Source organism: Prionailurus viverrinus, chromosome C1, assembly GCF_022837055.1.
Source record: "Prionailurus viverrinus isolate Anna chromosome C1, UM_Priviv_1.0, whole genome shotgun sequence".
NCBI classification, from domain to species: Eukaryota; Metazoa; Chordata; class Mammalia; order Carnivora; family Felidae; genus Prionailurus; species Prionailurus viverrinus.
This window is the reverse complement of record NC_062568.1, coordinates 63140175-63162929: the sequence shown is the minus strand read 5'-3', so window position 1 is coordinate 63162929 and position 22755 is coordinate 63140175. Positions and strand designations below refer to the sequence as shown.

At 35.2% G+C, this 22755-nt stretch overlaps 1 protein-coding gene across 13 annotated transcripts in view; it reads right to left on the bottom strand.

The window, feature by feature from the left end:
- Nucleotides 1-22755, bottom strand: part of COBLL1 (cordon-bleu WH2 repeat protein like 1) — a 171782-nt gene that overhangs the window by 42459 nt on the left and 106568 nt on the right. For 8 of the 13 annotated variants that reach the window (XM_047869124.1, XM_047869131.1, XM_047869125.1 and 5 more), the window contains 5 exons: nucleotides 8854-9055; nucleotides 7035-7263; nucleotides 6203-6241; nucleotides 1680-1777; nucleotides 1331-1567 (listed from right to left, as the gene is read on the bottom strand). In XM_047869124.1, the coding sequence (XP_047725080.1) occupies nucleotides 1331-1567; nucleotides 1680-1777; nucleotides 6203-6241; nucleotides 7035-7263; nucleotides 8854-9055 (805 nt within the window). Of the gene's footprint in view, nucleotides 1-1330; nucleotides 1568-1679; nucleotides 1778-6202; nucleotides 6242-7034; nucleotides 7264-8853; nucleotides 9056-16234; nucleotides 16256-22755 lie in introns of those variants that run through there. The other 5 variants (XM_047869127.1, XM_047869137.1, XM_047869130.1 and 2 more) reach the window with 2 other exon arrangements.

Sequence of the window (22755 nt, the reverse complement as noted above, 5' to 3'; positions counted from 1 at the left end):
CTGCTTCTTGTTCATGCCCGGGCAGGCCATCGCCTTCACATTCCCACATCTTTGAATGTGGTTCCTCTTGCCTGACTAAGGCACACCCACACAGATGTTAATCCTGAACCCAAAAATCACCTCTTCCGTAACACTTCACCCAATTACCTAGCAGTTACTTTGCAAAACTTTGTAGCAAATGATTTTATCATTTGAAAAAATAACTATCCTCCTGATTCCTAAGGTGAGATTTTTTTTTTACCACAGACATTAGATAAGAAAATCTTCATAGAAATAAGAAGACAGCTGAATAGATGATTTTCTAAAGAGCTACTGAATTTAAGCATTTTTTGCTTCATTTCTACCCTGATCTCTATTTACATTCTAAAGGCATTTAGTTTATAAATTACAATTAAAAACTATGGTTAAAATTTTTAAAGTTAAGAAAGCATAGAAATGTTTATTAGTTGGTTGGGAAGTGTTAATCTACCTAACCATTGAGTTTACTAAACTTCCAAGGGGAAATAAAACCCTTCAAGTAGATATAGGAAAATTTCTCAGTGTCTCATATATCTCAACATAAAATTTGCTCTCAAGGTTACTTAAATCGTTCGTCTGATTACAAGCAACAAAATATACAGTCTCATGTTCAATCCCCTTTGCTTAAAACTTCATTTACAGTCCACATGAATAAAGCAAGGAACGTACATATTTTATAGCTATGAAAAGTAGTTTGCAGGAAAACCACATATTGCAGAAAAATGTGGGAGTAAACAGAAGCAAAGACACACCTAGAACACTGCTTTGAACATAAAGAGTATAGAAAAGAACTGAAATATATTCTCTATAAAAAGACACTTTTTAATTTTTATTTTTTTAACTATAAAGTGTCTATCTACCAAAAAAGTATCAGGAATTCCCCAAGAGAATCCCAGAGTCAGGTCAAGAAGATACATCTAGTTACAAACCCACGAATGCCACATAAAGGTCTTGTTGCTATTTAAAAAAAAAAAAAAAAAAAAGTTCAAAAATAAGTATTTGCATTCCCAATACATGCATTCAGCAAGCGCCTCTGGTTGGGCCTTAGTTAGTCAGGACTTTAAAGTTTATGGATGATTTATTTGCCTGAATATGAAAGCTACTTAAAATTGACACATTTATTCTTTACAGCATCACAGAACTGTACATAATCTCTTCCTAGGGCCAATGTTACTAATAACATGTTATTCATCTTATCACATATTAGTAACTTAGTGACCTTATTAGATGAGGTGGAAAAGGACAAGTAAGAGGAAAAATAGATGGCCCCCTGCCCCATCCTAAAAACACAAAACAAAACAAAATTACGCACCTTATCTGTTTCATCCACACTCAAGGATTTCACTACACAAGAAGCTGGCCTCTCCTGGATGTGAGCAAGGTCCTGCGGGGCGCTCTGAGACCCTGGCATTGGAGGCAGTGGAGCCCGCCTCTTCTTGGGCGCATCCGATGGCAGCGTGTTTGAAATGTACGGTTTGGAAATGGTATTGGACCTAGTAAAAGCCGGGCGATGCTTACTTACTAGAGGAGTTGCAGGAGCACTTGCAGTCTGACAAAGAATGAAAAGGCAAAATCTTTAGGTAATTTCAAGATAAAAAGCACATGCAATTAAAAAACAGATGAGAAGAATCTTAGAAAACATGGCATAAGAAAATTTTTACCTGTTCCCGCTTTTTCTTACTGCGTTGAAAAAAGCTGAAAAAACCTTTATTGTCTTTCTCCTTCATAATGTCTAGGTTTTGTGATATTTGGCAGGATTCTAAAATAGAAGAGAAGGCTCTTACTTTTGTACATGGAGTTGTATATGTTCACCTCCAAGTTTTCCCTTGAAAATCTTATCAAGTGATAAAAGCTACTAATTATGATTGACTACGAACCATGCACTCTGCTTATTCAATTCTCAAAGCAACATGTAAATTTAGTATTATTGTTCCTATTCCAGAGCAGAGCAATCTGAAGATTAGAGAAACAAACATACATACTTGGGGCCAACAATCAAGAAATGACAGAGCTAGGACATAAACTCAATTCTTTGTGACTCAGAGTCTGTGTTCTATGCACAATTACCAACATCTCAGAAGTAAAATGGACACTTTGAATTAAATGAGATATGAAGCTGTTATCATACAGTTTGAATTTTTATTTTATCTCAGAGCTAAACAGTTATGAAATACTGTATTCTCCAAAACATGATTCATTATTACTTTATTAAGTGTTTCAAAACATTATTTCTTTAATCTGATGGTTCTCAATGAAGGGGCAAGTTTCCCCACTCCCGTCCCCCAAGAACACTGGATAATGTATGGGGACAATTTTAGTTGTCACAACTGAGGTAGGGCAGGAGAACGTGCTACCAGCATCTACTGGGTAGAGGCCAGTGATGCTGAGCACACTACAATGCACAGGACAGCCTCCCAATAACAAAGGGTTATCCGGGCCCAAATGTCAATAGAGCCAAAATTAAGAAACCACATTTTAATCAGAATGGTAAATGTCCACCCTCATGATTGCATATTAACATTCCATTTTTCCAAAAAGTATTTCCTAATGTCAACTAAAAAGGTCTACAAACAATGACAAATCTAGTAGTGCTGAGGAACCCTGGCCCAGATAGTCTCTAAATACCATTTCCCACTAAAAGAGGACCACAACTGCATACAAATGGTTGATTCTTTGTGATATCAAGGATTGTAAACATTAGTCTGGAATATCTAGTCATAGTAGACAGAAAGAAATCAGAGTCAAAGGGGGTCATTTTAAAAGGGTACAGGAACCAATCTGACATGGTTTTTACTGACCAAAGTCAGGACAACTTGGGCATCATACGAATAACTCAATAAATTGAAACATTTTGCATACGTTTAATTCCATGCATTTATAATGATACTGAAGAAAATAACATCCTCGCTGTTTACCTTTGGGTACTGCTAAGGAACCAGTCTGTTATGTTAAAAACTGATGAAGGAAAAGAGTCACACTTTTTTTCATGCCTCTTCTGAATCAATTCTACCCAGGTAGACAAGCTGATATGGGGAAATTTGCTGTTTCAGAAATATCTCATCTCAATTAATAACTAAAGGAATATTTGCAGATCATGATTATTTTCCAACTCCTAGTCAAGATTTAAGCAATGATTATTGATGGCTAACATCAAAAATGGTTAACTTGCAGGGCACCTGTCTGGCTTAGTCGGTAGAGCATGCAACTCTTGATATTGTGGTCCTGAGTTTGAGTCCCACATTGGGTACAGAGACAACATACATACATACATGTGACTCGCTATTATGTGGCTGCTGATGAAAGTACATAATACCACCTATGAGGTATTCTTGCTGAAAATATCTCACCCAAATCTGATCAAGTCTCTAGGTTTAATAGTCAATGTACAGGAAATAGAGATGACCAAGACGCATGTTTAATTGCACCAGAGGATGCAATCAGCAAAATTCTGAATGTGGGAAACTCAAGAAAACAGAAGACCTGGTTTCTTCAACAAATGACTTGCAAATTAAAAAAAAAGAGAGAGAGAGAGAAAAACATGGAATGGGGAATCTGTCAGTTTTAAAAAACATTTCTACTAAGGAGCACATATGCATTTTATGGTAAATCACAACATAATTTCAGTGACGTTTGAGACACAGTACTATATATTGAAATGGTCTAAACCACGACTTAGAGGTAAATGTATAGTCTTAAATACATTTAAATCTTAAATACATACCTCTTCTTAGGACTAAATGCATAGTCTTTTTATTTAAAAGATATGTTTAAGGGGGCACCTGGGTGGTTCAGTCGGTTGAGTGTCCAAGTTCGGCTCAGGTCATGCATGATCTCATGGTTAGTGGTTCGAGCCCCACGTCAGGCTCAGGGCACACAGATTCCTTGTCTCCTTCAGATTCTGTGTCTCCCTCTCTCTCTGCCCCCCCCCCCCCCCACTTACACTCTGTCTCTCTCTCCCCCAAAATAAACATTAAAAAAATAAAAATAAATAAAAAAGATGTTTAAAAATAAATTATGACAAAATAGGGGCCACTCCAAGAAAGCAGACATAGTTAATGACAATAAATATATTAATCCAATATGCCTCAATAACACATTAAAGGAGAACTATATTTCTCAAATGAAAACTTCATAAATCTGATGCTTGAAACATTAAGTAGTATGCTCTGTACAATGAGTTTACTGACAATACTAATAATGAATGCATAGCACTTTACGGTTACAGATTTTTCACATGCCTAATTTCTTTCCTATAACAATCCAGTGAGGTAGGTATCACAAATTATCATTCTGAGTCCTTTTTCTAAGTTAGAGAATGTAAAGAAAAGGAAGCAGAATCTAGTATCTATTCAAAGATATGTATAATACCTTTGACTTTTCCTTTTTTTTTTTAGAAATGCTATTTCATCTTAAGATAGACTTTTCTGCTAATTGAATGTAGACATACAATTAAATTGAGGTGGAACAGTAGATAGAAAATTCACATGGTGGTACAGTGCAATCAATATAACCAAATTATTTCTTAAAGCAATTTCTAGGCACTTTGCCATTCTCCATACTACTTAACCTAAGTCTTCACTTACAGCTCTATGGAAGAGATCACCACGAGCCAGAGTTAAACACTAAGAAACACAAGGGCTTCAGCTTACTTAGAAAAAACAACTCAAAAACACTGTAGTTTCCTGTTTCCAGAAGAGAGACTCTAAATAACTGCATACAAAGTTCTAAGACTTCTGATAATATCAGACAAAATTAGCAGGCAGAGGCATTTAGAGCATTTCTGTTGATCTTGTGGATTGTGACACTGTAAAATGAGCTTTCTTAATTTTCCTAGTCCAATCTCTTAAGGTTAAATTCACAACTTTTAATACCCTGAATAAACCACATATTTTCTGGGCTTGGAAGGGATATCACAAACCAATGCATTAAACACCTCCAAAATGAGGCAACAAGACTATGGAATTTGCTTTGGGTTGTGTATGTAGAGAATGGCTAAGGTAGAAGCGAAAGCTATGTTTAAGTACTAGGATGTTGCTACTGGAAAAAAGCCCATTTTTTCCCCCAATCTATTATTATAGAAGTGGAAGGTGAGATCCCGACAGATAAAAAGCTATTCACCCTATCAACTTGCTAAATGAGTTTGACAGCTAATGCAGTTTCAGAATTTAAATGCCTATCCCCTGATTATTAGCCAATGTATGCTTTATGATCATAACAGTTTTCAGCTCCTTTGATTAGCGTAGTCTTTATGATAGCCACTAATAACAAAGAATCACAACATTACTTATATAGACTAATTCTTGGGACTGAGAGGCTTACTGTGCTATAGGAAAATTGAAAGTGGTAAAGAAAGAAGATTCCAATAACACATAATGTTTCTTAAGTTTCTTTTATTAAGTTTCTTATTTTTTGTAATACGTTTATTAGGTTTCTTTTTTTTTTTTCAGTAGAGTGGTAATTATTATAGTAATAAATTATCTGAGTCTATTCTTTTTTAATGGAGGAAAAAGGCTTCCAGACTTTATTATTATAGGCTAATTTTTAATAAAGTTTCCCTCTATGAAAGTAATACATTCCCATTATAAAATTCTGCACTATAAAGAAAAGGTTGAAAAAAATTACCCATAGCCCTACCAAAAGGTAACCAGTATTAAAATTTTTTATGTACTTCATTTCAGAAATTTCATGTAAAAATTTTTTTACATACTGTATTAAACTCATTTAAATGCTTTAAAAGCTAATTTTAGCATAAGTATTTTCCATGTTATTATAAAATATTCACAATTTAACACTGCAAAAATTTTCAATAATGAATATACCCTGGTTATAATGTAAATAATCTGAGATCCTTTCTTGGTACCACAAAACTATCACCAATTGAACTTAATAAATAAACCAGAAAAATCGTTTTTTCTTATATGAGAGTCAAAAATATGTTTCTCACATTCTTAGGATGATATTAATTTTTAAGCAGTTATTGAATGTAATTATTATATTAATTTCAGAAATCAAAGGTTGGGGGGGGGTTCTTAATTTTCAGGAAATGAGAGCCAAAAGTTTTCTTACAGAATGTACACATTAGTAATGTTAAGAAAACAGGTAAATTAGAAGCTTATTTTTAATTTATCCAATAAAAATAGAGATTTCATGTTATAATTTTTTTCTACTGATTCATATGTCTTACCTTGTAAAGATGACTTATTGGAGGCAGTAACAGAAGTGGCTACAGAAGGAGGGGGTAAAAGAGGGTAAATTGACTGTAAAGATGTTTGTTCAAGTATAAAACACCACTGAGTTGAAATAGCTGTCTATGGATTATATAAATCCACAATTTGAGGATGAAATTTGAAGTGCTCCATGCACAGGGGATGTAAGTAATCATCCTTCACTAAACTTTTATTTCCTGTGAAACACATGTTGAATAAATAAGCTTGCATTTATCTATTAGCATAGAAACCAACATAACCTAAGGTCTCCAAATTTTAATACGTTAAATTATTTCTACAGATTAACACTGCCAGTTATTTTTATTTAGAAAAGTTTTGGAGTTAGATTTTTTATAAGCCAGTTGATTTTGGGAGAACCTAGAAAAAAAATCTTTCCAGAAACTTATAAATTTGAATGGTAATTAAGACTCAGGCAAAACCATGGTGAGTCTACAGTAATTCACACTTGATTAAAACAACAATGAATTTAAATGTAAATTTTTATTTTCTGTTTAAATCTCAAAGCCACAAAGAATTAAGTTAAATCCCACCAAAAACTATTCATAGGTTGATGAAAAAGTGTAAAATGTGAATCACAAAGAAGAAAGATAAGTTTTTGTTCTAATTTCAAAAAATGAAATCAAGTTAAATTTTATTACATTTTCTCTTATTACCAATGACATGTATTGACCTCTATTTACAGGATCCATGAACTTGTTATTATGAACTTCAGAAACTCTATTCACAAACACAATACATGTGCTTACATGAACCTCCTGTCAAGTGTATAAAACAAAGAGTCTTCCTTACCTCTGCTGACATCCATGGCATATAATTCTCTTAGTCCCAGGTCATTAAGAGATTTTGTCAAATCAAGGGGCTCCTGAGATTGATAATCCTTCAACAACAGTGTATGCAGTGGATCAAACTCACATTTGCTGCATATAATGGGGGCAAGTTCTTGAAGTGGTGCATGTGGGCTAACTCTCACTATTGTCTTCTGCGTTTTCTTAAAATTGATCACGACTCTCACAGTTTTCTGAAACACAGAATAATTCCATAGTTATTACCATAATTTATTTACTAAAACATTCCACAATGATATCTATAATAAAGAGATAATCTACAATTATATAGTCTTACAATAAACAGTAATTTTCTATTTTGGTGTAAAATTGTTTTTTTTGTCCTGAAGCATATTCTTAAAAATAATTTGTTTATTAAACAACCTAGATTAAATTCATAGGCCTTGTAAGGTATAAGTTGGTTTTACATTCAAGAGGGAACATAAAATACTATTGATATTTTGTTTTGTTCCCTAACATGTTTATAAGTGAGCAAACACCCATAATAATAAAGAGTTGCACATGTTCTATTTTATGTTTCAGCTGAAGAATATTTATCTAGTGGTTTGCCAGTTGTTTGGATGAAAAAAGTGGTATTTGGGTTAAAATATAGAATTTTGTACTTCTCTATTGGAAATAAGATAAATGAGATAATCCATATAAAAAGCTTAGCATAGGTCTGGCACACAAATTATCAACAAATAAACATTAGCTATTGTGATTACCTGTTGTCACTATTATTTGACAATTTAGATATCTAGTTATAATTAAAATTATTGAAAAGATTCTAAACATATCATTTTAATATAACTGAATTTATTCCTGTATATAAATGGAATTCAGAAACATGTTACCATGCTAAATCTACAGTTTGTAGATTCTCAAAGCTTAACATGTATTCATTATACTATAACACAATGTATAATCCCATGCTATAGCACAAATATTTCCACCTAGATACATACGTATCTAGATGGAAAATAGTCCAATGTCCTAATTAATTCTTAATGTTAATATTTTATAGACTACAAATGTTTTAGTACTGTAAAGGAATTCTTAAATTTTTAATAAAAAGCTACATAACAATATGAAGAAAATGTGAGAATATATACACTCAAGTCATATGTAAATAAACTATGAATTTAATATATAGACTTTTATATATTCCCCGAAGTTAAAATGGTTGATGTTCCTAATGAAAAAATAGTTCTTGAAACTCAAAAAATTCTATCCCTATTGCTTACAGAAACAGAACAATTTTGTAAACAAAGAAGAATTGTTAGAATCATCATGGTTAAAAATTTTTGAGAGCAAAAAAAAATTCTGCTTAAAATTCATATAATACAGAAAACTGAGTCATTATATAGCTCAAATTAACAATTTAGAATAAGTAAAACCACCACTTACCAAGTACAAAGAAGCCAAAAAATATTTTAATTCTTAAATAAATTTTCATTAAAAGATTCTAAAACCTTCCTCTTTTTGAAAAAGTTAGTTAAAATGTAGATAATTTATAATTGTCAGATTCTGATATGGTTCTAGAGATCACCTTAGAGCATCTAAAATCTAAAGTATTCCTCAAATTCTAGTTAATCCAACGATCAATAACTAAATGAATCCTAAATAAAGTGGCCTAGGCAAACAAGATAGCCATGCTCACATCAAATTTAAACAGAAAGTCCATTTTTATTTCATTTGAAATAAATACAACCTTCAGTTAATGACTGAAAAATCAATTTAGTATTTTTGCCAGAAGACATCAAAATCTACAGTGATGTTCTTACCTCTGGTATTATAGGTGTAGGTTTTTTCTTATCCAAAACTTTTGGCTTTAAAATGACTTTCTCCACCTCCAACATTCCTATTGGTGTGTTTGGCTTAAATTTAATGGGGTTATTTTCAGCTGACTGCAGATCAATTGTGTAACTTGATGGGTTTAAGTGATACTGTGCACAGAGGAATATCAACAAGTCCATCATAGGTTTACTGTAAAACAAAAATAATACTGATCTCATAAGTCCATAAAACAATTTCATTAAATGTTAAAGTTATTATTATCCCTAGTATTTTTCTTAGGGCCTTGTTTTCAGTAGATAAAACAAGGCTATAAAAGAGTATGTGTGAAAGGAACTTTTTTTCCCCCACTGCAGGAGGTGTGTACCTGGAGGAGGTGTATACCTGCAGGAAGTGTATGCCTGGACTCCAAGCATCTCTCTAACTATAAGATATTTAAGTGGACAAAATTATAATAGTTAAAAAAATCCTGATTAATATTCAAGAGAGCTTGGGTCCTAGTGCTGGTTTAAAAATGACGTATATTTTTTTTGGGGGGCGCCTGGGTGGCGCAGTCAGTTAAGCATCCGACTTCAGCCAGGTCACGATCTTGCGGTCCGTGAGTTCGAGCCCCGCGTCGGGCTCTGGGCTGATGGCTCAGAGCCTGGAGCCTGTTTCGGATTCTGTGTCTCCCTCTCTCTCTGCCCCTCGCCCGTTCATGCTCTGTCTCTCTCTGTCCCAAAAATAAATAAACGTTGAAAAAAAAAATTTTTTTTTAAAAATTACGTATATTTTTTATCTGCTAAGTTGTCATCATATTATACATTTTAAGAGAAGAGAAATCCTTTCCTTACCCAAGAGTACCTTGCTAGATGCTCCTTCACAATATTATTTTGAATACCAGCAGTCTTTTGCTTATGAACTGGTTGTGCTCCAAAGAGCTCATAAAAACGAAGCATTAGGAACCACAACCACCCCAGGGTGCCTGGCTGTCTCAGTGAGTAAAGCATGTGACTACTGATTTGGGGTCATGACTTCAAGCCCCATGTTGCACAAAGAGCTCACTTAGGAAGGAAGGAAGGAAGGAAGGAAGGAAGGAAGGAAGGAAGGAAGGAAGGAAGGAAGGAAAGAAGGAAGGAAAGAAGGAAGGAAAGAAGGAAGGAAAGAAGGAAGGAAAGAAGGAAGGAAAGAAGGAAGGAAAGAAGCAAGGAGGAAGGAGGGAGGGAGGGAAGGAAGGAAGGAACAAAGGATGGAAGGAAGGATGGTAGGAAGGAAGGACGGACCACTACCACCACCCTTTGGGCTTTAGAAAGCACAATGAGTATCTACATGAAGAAGCCCACAAAATTCTAAAGAAGTGTATAGTACAGATTTCTTAATTCATTCAAATAATATTTAATATATTCTAGGCCCTGGAGACACAATACAAGTGTTAACAGTATATCTGCTCTCACAGATCTACACTACTAAATAGACTAGACAAAGTGTCAGCAAACTATAGTCTGCAGGTCAAAGTGGGCCCACAGACTATTTTTGTAAATAAAATTTTATTGGAACACAACCATGCTCACTTGTTTACATAATATCTAGGGCTGCTTGTGTGTTACAAAGTCAGATTTGAGTTGATGTTATAGAAACAGATGGCCCACAAAGCCTAACATATTTCCTACCTGGCCCTTGACAGAAAAATGTTATGGGCACTTGTGCTGAAACAATTAGAAAGTAAGCACGTAAATGCATAATTTCAAATGGTGATTAAGTGTTACATATTACTGGTAATATAAAACCTGCTTCTATAGGAAACTGCACATCCAATTTGACAGCAAAGACACCTCCCAAGTTTTTGCTTCCCTTACCACAGACTCCAGTTGTTAACACAGATTGTGTTTCCATTCACACCAACAATAGAACAATGTGGTCTCTGAGTCTTTCTTAATTAGCAGCCCTCAAGGAAAGAATACTGAAGATCTTTTGTATTATGTGATTTCCTCAAATGTCTGGAGGATCTTAAGCTGTTAGTTCATATTGAAGACTGAGGCACTAAAACACTCTGTAAAGGCCTATTTTCATGGATTAGGTATAGGTTGATGGGCTTCATTTGATGGTAATTAGGTGGCCAATTATTTTTTTTTTCCATGGGGAAATATAAATGTCAATAAAAAGCTCTCCAATTTCTTGACTAGATATGAACCTGGGTACTGGCTTTCAAGAACTTGACAGGGAAATGAGGCTAGGAGTCTCACCATTCAGTCTGACATTTTAAATTTTGTACATCTGTTTTCATATGCACCTCATCTCCACTCTCCTTCAGTTTTTCCACAGAGGCAGTCTCCTCCTGGAAGAGGGTTAGTTGTCTGCAATGTGTGGTCTTGAGGTTAAACATTTTACATAGATTCTCAAACCATCTCCTGTGTTCATTCCCCTACCTCACCCTTACCTCCTGTGGCTATTGCCCAATCGTTCACATCCCTTTTCCTTTCCCATATACAAGTAGCACCCCACTATACATATATAAAGAAAATGAATAAAAACTCTAAGTCTCTCCCTAAATTAAAAAAAAAAAATGTTCTCTGGAATATGTTTCAGTCCTTAAAATATGTTCCCTAGGCCTTTATTAGGTGATTCCACAATAATAAACTTAGGAATTTTATGTCCTCTTGAGCTATCTAATATATATAGAATATATAAATATATATTCCATATATAAATTTGTCTATAATTGCCCAAATTTTGGCAATGAGTAGGATATATTAAATTTCATCCACAGGAAGACTAGCTAATGGTATTATTCAAGTTTATTTTTTGGTAACATACTACTATCTTGAGAGCAATTTAATGCTACATACCTATTCTTGACTTGGAAACGGTATCTCCTTTCCCTGATAGTAAATAAAGTTAAAAAGGATCAGGTAATGTCTAGGTAAATACAATATAATTCCAGTAAAGCTGGGAGAGAAACGAAATTTCACATTCAACCAAAATGGAGAGCTGTCCACTACTGTCTATGAATAAATGATCATATGTTCAGATTATATTTCTCTCTGTATATATAAATGTGCCATGTAACAAATGCAAAAACACTGAAGCTTATAATTTAAACATTTTTTTACTTCTTAAATGTACAGTTCTTTAGAATCTCTTCCAGAAATATGCAAAAGTTAACAAGATAAAAATATTTATTAGTGCCACCATTTTCATCCTATGTACAAAAATATAAACATTTAAGGAAAACTATATTTTCCATTTTTAAAAGGTAAGAATTTAATACTTTTTATATACACTTATTTAACCTTGCTAATATGACTTAATAAAGTATTGTATTTTTATCTGTGACATTAGTTTTCTAATTTAATAAATGAAGCACATAATGGGCCAAGAATATTATAATAATGGCCTATTCCCTCAGTTTGGTCATCTACAATCTTTGCACACTATATCAGATTTCATGGCAAAAAGGCTGCATGCTAACTAGATCTATGTCATGACTTTTAAACTGAACACTGCCTAAATATTTTCTAATAAAAATGTCTTTGAAAGGCAACTAAAAATCTCAGAACTTCTTTATCACTATTCTCTCATTCTAGAATTCCATTTAATTCTTTATTCAAGAATTCCAGGAGCCAATTTTGTCTTGAAAATATTCCTATTTCCAGACGGATAAAAATGCAACAGACCAGAAAGTTCTATAACAGATGCAAATGCAGAAGGGAATTTAAGACTGCATATGATAATGGTATTCCAAATTTGGGGGGAAAGAACTGAATTTTCAACAAATGGTATTTGGGAAAAAAGACTAGCCATCTGATTAAAAAAAAAAAGTTATATACCCGTTTTATGCCTTGCACTAAAGTAAATGCCACGTGGACAGATATATAAATATGGGGATATTACTCTGGGCGAGGGGAGGTGACAGAAAAGAAATCCATCTCCATGTAGCTTATGTTCTAGATCAGTACTGTTCAACTGTTCTCCAACATGGAAATTTTCTACATCTCTGCTGTCCAATACAGTGACCACTCACCCATACGCGGCTAGTAGGCGCTTGAAATACACTGACACAGTGGGCTAACAAACTAAAATTTTCATTTAAACCCAGCTTAAATGACCACAGGTAGTGGGTGGCCACTGTATGGGCCATAGTAGTTCTGGTATGTCGGTTCTTAAAGTGTCATGCCTGGGCCAGCAGCATCAGTATTTCTAGGACCTTGTTAGAAACACAAATTCTCGGGGTGCCTGGGTGGCGCAGTCGGTTAAGCGTCCGACTTCAGCCAGGTCACGATCTTGCGGTCCGGGAGTTTGAGCCCCGCGTCGGGCTCTGGGCTGATGGCTCAGAGCCTGGAGCCTGTTTCGGATTCTGTGTCTCCCTCTCTCTCTCTGCCCCTCCCCTGTTCATGCTCTATCTCTCTCTGTCCCAAAAATAAATAAAACGTAGAAAAAAAAATTAAAAAAAAAAAAAAAAAAAAAAAAGAAACACAAATTCTCAAGCCCCAGTCCAGATTAGTGAATCAGAAACTCTGGAAGTGTGTGCTTTGACAAACACTCCAGCCAATTCTCCTGCATATGCTAGTTTCCGAACCAGCAATCTAAAGAGGCTAAAGAAACAAGGAGAATATACAGTATAACAGATAATAATAAATGTTATGATGAAAAATAAGATAACAAAGGAGGTTAGGAAATGTTCTAAATGAAAAAAAAAAAAGACAAAAAAAGACATTAGAACAGAGACCTGAATGGAATGGGCTATCTGGGGAAAGAAAATTCCAGGCAGAGTTAGACAAGCTGCAAAGGCCTGGGGGCAATAGTGTGCTCCACAAGTTTAAGGAAAAACAGAAAGCAGTGTGCTGGGGTGAACAAGGTAGACTGAAATCAGAGTGACTTGGGACTTTACCAAGTGAGAAAAAAAACCACTGGAGTTCTGAGGAGTGATGAGGTCTACCTTACATCTAAAGGGATTATATGCTGATTGTTGTATTCACAATAGCCTGGGGAAGCAGTTACAAAGCCACTGCAAAAATTTAGGGGGAGATGGTGGCTTGGACTAGTCAGATTTCAGATATATTTTGTAAAGTGTTGACAGGATTAAAGCCGATGCCAGACCAAAAGGGTAAGAAGACACAAAAGACAGGAAAACGAGTTAAGCAGTAGAAAGAGGCCAGGATGGCAGGAACACTTGAACGTGGGAGGGTTGCTAAAAGGACCCAACAGGAGGCCTAAATTGTTAATTTAAATGATTTGCTATATGATACATTAAGGTCCTGGTGCTTACAGGAACATGTTAAATCAAGAAAAGAAAGGAAATTTCAAAAGGTATAAACATTAAAAAAAAAAAATCCAAAAATAAGATATATAGTCAGAGCCAGGGGAGAAGGCTCCAAGAACATTAACCCTTGGGAATCCATAATAATATTATGAAGGGGATTGAACTTTCCACAAGATCTAGGACAAGGGTTCAGGCCAATCTTATCTTGATCTGAAGGAGGAGGATGGGCTCAAGATGTTATGTGGGTTCCACTTATACCTACATATGCACTCCTTTCTTGCAAGACCCTCTCTTAGCAATGTTTATTCCCAGTACCTAATACAATATCAGTACACAGTGAGGTCAGTGTCACTGAATGAGGAATTTATAGGAACTGTGATTATTTATCTCTTAGGGAATTCTGGTATCTCAAACACATTAGACAATATACAACTGAGTTCTCTGCACAGTATCAGATGCATGAAAAGGCAAAGTTGTTGAAATGAGATTCATATGCTTTAAAAACACATACACAGAGGTATGAAAGCTGGATTTTTTTCTTAATTAAGAAACTTGACTAGTAACCTTGTTGTATCTAAAGTCAAGACATCTTTACACAGAGGTGAGATTATGGCATTAGGTTGGGTTAAGACCGTTTCCAAAAATAACCTCAAACCTGTTCAAATGCTTCTTATATTTCACTGAAGCCTCAGCATTTGGCACTAAAAACATAGAAGACATGGCCCTGACCAAGCCAATTTTAAGCGTGAGAGTTACTGTCTTAACTCTATCAAAGAGGAGCCTTACAGTCTCTGCATGCAATGGGGCTACTTTGGGGAATATCTAGTCCCGAAATGCACCACAGAAAACAGAACTCATCTCTTGAGTATAGTTTAGAGTTATCCACCTAGAAGTCAAATTACTTCTAGCAAAACAACAATTTTGTTTTGAGGATAGCTATCCCAAGTTGATGTACCAAACAGCAATTGGCTAACAGGTTCTACCCTAGAATCACCACAGGAAAAGACTTGTGTCCATGTTTGCTAAAGCAGGAGCACATGCCAACAGGCCACCTGAAACCTGAGCCAAATGATTAAAAGTAGAAAAGGACTAGCTGACCTTGGTCATCACTTTCTCAAATAAGAAATAGTATCATCCTCCTCTATACCCCCCTATCACTTGGAATTTGGGTTTATTATATTATTTAAGAGTCTACTGTGTATTACCATTTATAGGTTTTTTTCCTCTTGTAAAGTAATTTTCTGGAGGGCAGATATTTTTTAAGACTCTCTAAAAACTCTTATTTCTTCTTTAAAATGGAGAAATCCCGGGGCGCCTGGGTGGCGCAGTCGGTTAAGCGTCCGACTTCAGCCAGGTCACGATCTCGCGGTCCGAGTTCGAGCCCCGCGTCGGGCTCTGGGCTGATGGCTCGGAGCCTGGAGCCTGTCTCCGATTCTGTGTCTCCCTCTCTCTCTCTGCCCCTCCCCTGTTCATGCTCTGTGTCTCTCTGTCCCAAAAATAAATAAACGTTGAAAAAAAAAAAATTTAAAAAAAATAAAAAATAAAAAAAAAATAAAATGGAGAAATCCCTATGAAATTCCCTACTTCCTTTAGAAATAAAAAACCCCTTGTATGAATTTTATATCTATTATCTCATTTGAGCTCATAACCACCACAAAAGCTACTCTTACTTCATGAATGAAAAAGCTGAAGTTAGAAAAGTTACATGACCAGATTACAAAGAACATATACAGAATGAAGGTGCAGTCAAAATTAGAATTTCCTGAGTCCTAATGGAGCTACATTTTAGCCTCTCAATAACCATAAATCAGGATTCAAGGTGGGGTGGATGGTGTGGAACAGGCTAACTGCTATCTGTTGTACTTTTATTTCAAAGAATGATGACATCACTAAATCACCCCCTAAATACTATGGTGACTCTTTCTGCATTCATGACACCTATTAGAGGTAATCTTGTCCTAGTTTTGCCACCTGCTAGCTAAGACGAGCCCTCCATTTTTGTGTTTCAAAGTACAACTGGATATCAAAAATGAGAGTCATGATTTAACAAAGAGCTCTCAGATCAGCACGATGTCCAATAACTTCCTCAGTGAATTTCCAACCCCTGGAAGTGTTTAAACAAAGTCACTTACCAATAGGGTGGCTATGTAATTTATCATCCAATCTGAGACATCTGAGAGCAAAAGGGGGCACTATTAGTAATTAATCTGGGATAATAGGTACAAACAGGGACTGTCATAGAAAATGAAGATGCATGATGTAAGGACTTTTTATGAATAGACAGATTTCAAAGTATCTGACAGGGGTTGAATTCTATGAATAAGATTCTTCCTTATTATGATCCTTTAAATTAAAAAAAATTTTTTTTGATGTTTATTTATTGTTGAGAGAGAGAAAGAGAGACAGAGCATGAGTAGGGGAGGGGCAGAGAGAGACGGAGAAACAGAATCTGAAGCAGGCAAGCTCCAAGCTCTGAATTGTCAGCACAGAGCCCGATGTGGGGCTCGAACCCATGAACCATGAGATCATGACCTGAGCCGAAGTCAGAGGCTAAACCGACTGAGCCACCCAGGTGCCCCTTTATTATGATTCTTTAAATCTGCCCTACTATCTAATACCATTTTCAATGCATTCTCAAAACTGAGTTGAGTTGAATAGATTCTAGCTGCCCCTTACAAATGCGTACTAACAACCCAATTAGATTAATGATAGTATGGAAATTTTTAGAACACTCTTCGTTATTACTAATGTTTATTTATCTTATGCTAACCCACCTAGCTCAATAATGAATTCAGGAATGAAGTAATGATCTCTATTCCTATGTGCATGAAATGGAGTAGATGAGGTACATAAAACAAATAAACCTAATCTCAAAGTTGAGAATGCTGACTGAATTAGGCTATAGAAAACATTTAGAAGAAAGTAACACAGAATTAAGATTTTAAGACAATAAAACCTTAGATTAGATTAGTATTAAACTGACAAAAGTTCTTACATCAAATGATTAAAAAAAACAGATAAAAAATTTTTGAAATTCACCACTTTAGGCTAAACTCTACTTGGTCATTTACCTTGGATGTTACATTCAGAACTAATCATAATTACCTTCATAAAAACTGCGATTTAATAACATATCTATTAAACACATACACACACCCCTGATTTTTAAAAAAATGAAGTACTATAAATATATCTCATTGCAATTGGGGCGATGCAAATATGGACAAAAGATAAAATTTTATGGACACAAAAGTGAGAAATCATTAACTTAAAGGTAGGTTAATAAGATAGCATGTGCAATATGATACCATATTGCCATATTGGGGAAAAAACAAAAGAAGTGCCTATATAGGTAATGTATACATTTGTGTGTGTCTGTGTATATGTATGAATAAAAGGTTATATACTATAATGTTAATATACGTAAACTGCCTGTTTAATAATGACATGATGTTTTAATTTTTTTAGCTTATCTGCATTTTCCTACTTTATAGTGTCCAACTATTGCATTTGTAGTCATAAAAAATCAAAAAGAAAATTAACAAGAGTCATTGTTATAAGGTGTAGATGCCCAGAAAGTAAAGAGAGGAGAGTAGCTCCCCTAGGAATGAACTCAGAGGACATTTGTGAGTATTCTGTCACCTTTTTCCAACCAGGACAGCAATCAACCAGTAGAGGCTTATGCACTCCCTGGCTCAGAGCTGTGGAGGGCAATATTGGAGCCCAGATTACAGGATTCTTCAGTCTCACCAATAAAAACTCAAAAAGTGCTGTTCTACTTAAATAATTTAAGTTAAAATTCCAACTTTTATTTTAAGCATCCACAATTGAATAAGTATCTACACTAAAATTTAAGCATTCTTAGAGTTCAACATGATTTGTGCCATGGAATAGATTTTCAGCAGTGTGTTTTTGAAATCTATTTGCCTATTATATATATACTATACATTTGTCATTATTTTACACTTTTCAATAAATGTAAATGTGATATGAAATTTTGAAACTCTTCTGAGATCCATACTGTTGTATTACTGATTTTTTTAAAAACAAAATTGACCCACATTAATGCAGTTATTATCTTGTCATTTTTCATAGTCTACTTTTTCCAATAGGTGGCACTGTAGTCCATGTCAACTGTTTCTGAGCTAGTTCTCTGACCCAACTAGTGCCCCCGTCAAAGCTGCGGGGCTTACTCTCGACTCTGCTATAAACTGGTGCTGCTGGACAGGCAAATTAGGTCACAAATCATGTGCAACATGTCTCTGGGCCATTTTATAGGCAAAGGCCAGAGAGATGAGGCAACTTGCTGGAGGTTACATAGCAAGTTACAGAATCAACTATAGGGCCCAGGATTTCTAACTTCAAGTTCTATGCTTTCTTTATTTGTGTTTTCATTTATGGCATTCTCAGATTTGCTCAAATCAAAACAAATTTCTATTTATGGCAGGAGCATAAAAGAAAGCAATATCTTCTTTATAAATGGTGTTGATTCTCTTTTGAAGAAGAGACACTGTGCTAGTCTAGCTGTACAATGCTCTCTCCACAGGCTAAAAAAGAGGATTGATGTCAATCTTTTACCAAATCTCCCAAATGAAAACTGTTTTTAAAGTGTCCCAGAGAAAGAGAATAGAGAAAAAAGGAACAAACACTTAATGAGGAATAATTACATTCTAGGCAGACACCTGACTATAAGGTAAGGACCTGGAGTGATATGCAAACATACTCACATATTTCCTTATTCTCTGTAGTGTCTATAGCAGTTTAGCCCATAAACTCATTTTCATTAAAAATTAACTTTCCCAAGTACATGTAGACACCACTACTTGTGCTGTTGCATAGTGTAGCATTTTCTGAGGAGGGCAGACCCTGGGCATCTTGTCCCTAACAGCAGTGTCCTTTAATGCTTACTTTTAATAAGGCACAGAGCTGCTCTCTCTGGTGAAGAAGGCTGTTTACTCTGCCTGCATGCATGTGCACGTGTGCGTGCACACACACACACACACACTCATACATGTTTATGGGTATATATATGCGCGCGCGCGCGCACACACACACACACACACACACACACCACAATAAACATTTTAATTTCACCTTCCTTTAATCTAATCATCCATGACAGGATGCACAGAAATGCCCAAGGGTTTTCAGTCTGGCACCGCAGGTAGCCTCAAAGTAAGCAAAGGACCGCAAAGACAAGATGGCAGACAAAGGGTGACTTTTGGTCTTTAAAGAGGCATTATCAGTAAGCTCCAGTACCAAAAGATTGGTAAGCCAGTGCAAGGTTACCAACCTAATTCAGGACAAGTTTTTAGTTTCCCCCTGAGCACAAAGTCTATTACCACCTCCAACCTTATTGTGTTCCCTAATCTGAATAAGCTCTTTGGTGAAAAATCAATGTACAAATAAAGGCATTCTTCTGAAGATAATGCTATGTGTTCACATTCCTGCAAATGGAACATTCTGAGCATATCTCTGTATGAGTTGTATAAGGAGACAAAGGGAAACTTTCTAAAAATCTTCCCCAAGACGACATTTTGAGGAAAAGAAAATATATATGTATATTTTCTAAAGAGTTAAATGAAGTATATAAGTTTTCTAAATATTTATTCCAGTCTAATATTGATATTATTCTTCAAAGGAAATGCATATTTGATAGATAATACTATCAAAATAAATATCATGCACAAGGAATATTTAGATAAATTAAGAAAATATCATCTCAAAAAGCTTTATTAGAGACTGTTCACAGTGACATATGGAACTCTGATTTTCTAAGAAAACATTATGTATATAAACTTATTTAAAATTATTCTTCCTTAATCTTCTACCAAATTCCTGAATTATTTTGTTGAAACTTTCCTTATTCTATTTATAGTAACAAAGCCAGGAAGAAATTTAAGTTGTCCATGTCATGGGTCTTCATTTTAGGTAGCTAACATTTATCTGCATATTTTTTTGTTACAGTTAAACACTGTTTTGTTTTTTAACCATGGGCCAATGGTAGCTGCAACATTCAAGATACTCCAAATTACACTCTTAAGATATCCCAAATTGTAGCTTAAGATATCTACAATCACTAAGATATCCAGAATCACACCACCACTTTTAATCACAAACACTTAATATTAAAAAATTAGTCACTGCACCTATAACCTGAGTCATTCCTGAATGATAAAACTATTAGGAACAAAGTCCCTGAATCAAAATGTCTGATGAAAACACTGGTATGAAACAAATTCTGCTTATAGGAAAGTTTTTCAGCCCTAAACAAATTTTAAACAGCAATCAGTATTTGGGACACACCTTCCTTGTTCTCTATGTGGAGAAATTATCTTTATTTAAAAAATCCTAGGAAAGTAACTATGGACCGTCGAAACAAATGTCTCTTCAGAACGTACCATTTAAGTTGCTACCTCCATGTACATAAAAGAGTTTAGGAAGACCATTTTCATTTTAATGTATTTATTAAATGCCTAGTATATTGCAAGAAACTGCTAAGCACCATGAAGTAATGATGCCCGCATGGGTCTTGTGGTTTATTCAAGAAGAGAAGACATGCATATTAATTATAGCATAGAAGGATATAGGATAACCATCAATGGTAATAAAGTGTCAGAAGAGTCTGGAAGGTAGAGGTAACAGTTCATTCTGGGAGGATTAGGGAGCCTTCATAAATAAAGGTGTTACTTGAGCTACAAGCCAAACGGAGAAAATGTGGGTGGTAAGGTACTCCAGATGAAAAAACATTCAAAAAGGTGTGGAGGTGGAAAAGTAGAGTATCTGTAGAACAAAAGAGTCATGCAGCTGAAGCTTAAGATATTCAAAGGGGAACAGGGAAGGAAAATCGTACCTAATTGTGGAGAAGAAGAAATAAGGTGTCCCAATCTTCAGACTTGGTAGTTTGGACTTCCTTAATTTGATATTGAATTGTTGTACCTGTGTTCTTTTATCAAAAATAGTGCCATAAAGAGAGGGGTGTTTTAGTCAGATGCATTTGAGGGGTGAGAGGTAAGTGGAGAGAGCCCAGGATGAAGGAAAGCAATTCTCAATAGAAAATGGAGGACTCCACATGTGCCAGGCACTGACACCATTTCATTTAATCCTAACAACAATGGAGTTATCAAGCATTTTTATAGATAAGAAAACTGAGGCATTCCAACAATTGGTGACCCAGAAACAAAACGGTAATTAATGGAAAATTACTCAGGTTTAGGGACCTAAGAAGCAAACATTGTGGAAGGTCAAAAGGGTGAAGAAAATCTAGGATCCTTTTAAGTACAAATGTAGTAGAAATGATTGGTGCAGAATCCAAGATAAATATGAATAAAAATGCATCAACTTGCAGAAAAGTCATAAATTAGCCTTAACAAAAAGGATGACGAACAAATCCAATGAAAAAATAGAAAGTATGTAAGCCACATTGTCAAAAAGATTGTGTCAAAGAGGGAACCCTAAGATCTCAGTAACGACCAGCTTCAAAGTGATGAAATTCAGGGGTGCCAGGGTGACTCAGTTAGTTAAATGTCCAACTCTTGATTTTGGCTCAGGTCATGATCTCATGGTACATTAATTTGAGCCCCACAGTGGGCTCTGTGCTGACAGTGCAGAATCTGCTTGACAGTCTCTCTTTCTCTCTTTTTCTCTCTCTCTCTCTTAAAAATAAATAAACATTTAAAAATAAAAAGTGATGAGATCCTACTCTCTTAGTAGATAAAGAAAGTAGACTATGGATGTTAGTTTCCCAGAGTTAAGGAAACAGAAAAGTTATCTCAGAAAACATATAAAAATTCTAAAATAATTATGATGGGCGACAGGACAGAGGAAAACCATGATGCTAATGCTGAAGTCATTGAGGTTAAAAAAAAAAAAAAAGCCCAAAGAACTCAGAAAGCTGAGAGTAGAGAAGAAGGCGATATAAATGCATGACTGGAAGGACCAAGAAGAAATTTTGAGGAGTACTGGTGATGAAACCATTGTTACCTGTCAGTATCAGTGAAGAATTAGGAAAAATACTGACTTTTTAAAAAATTACTTTGACTTCAGGAAAAATAAAAGGAACTGTCTTCATTAGCCCTAGCCATATCCATTATTATTATTATTTTAAAACCAGGGTGTCAAGAACTGAAGATGATAGTCATGGTCTCTAACTTACAAGATGCCTTCCTTACTCAAAAGAATCACAACCCAAGTGATTACCTGCATCTGAGCTAGAGGCCCAAGGACAATCACAGGGTCTCAAACTCCTAAACAGGATTCATTGTGGGATCTCCAAAACCACTTTCAATACAAAATAAATGGCAAACTGCAACTTACTTAAATTTAATGAGAATTTAATACACAGTATTATGTATGGTTTGCTAATGCTGAACTTTTCTACTTTCACACAGTTCTAGTAATTTGTGAAGTTACACATAAACTTGATGGTAAATCTGAAGATTAAGGTTATCTTGAATGAGTTTCTTCTAGACAAAACCACACTGTAAGGATGCAACACCCTATAGGTTGCTTACTTATTCTTTTGTTCTACACACACACACACACACACACACACACACACACACACACACACACATTTTCTCTCTCTCTCTCTCTCTCTCCAAAGGTCAAAACAGCTTAGATTTCTAAAACAGGACTCCTGATAACAAACGGG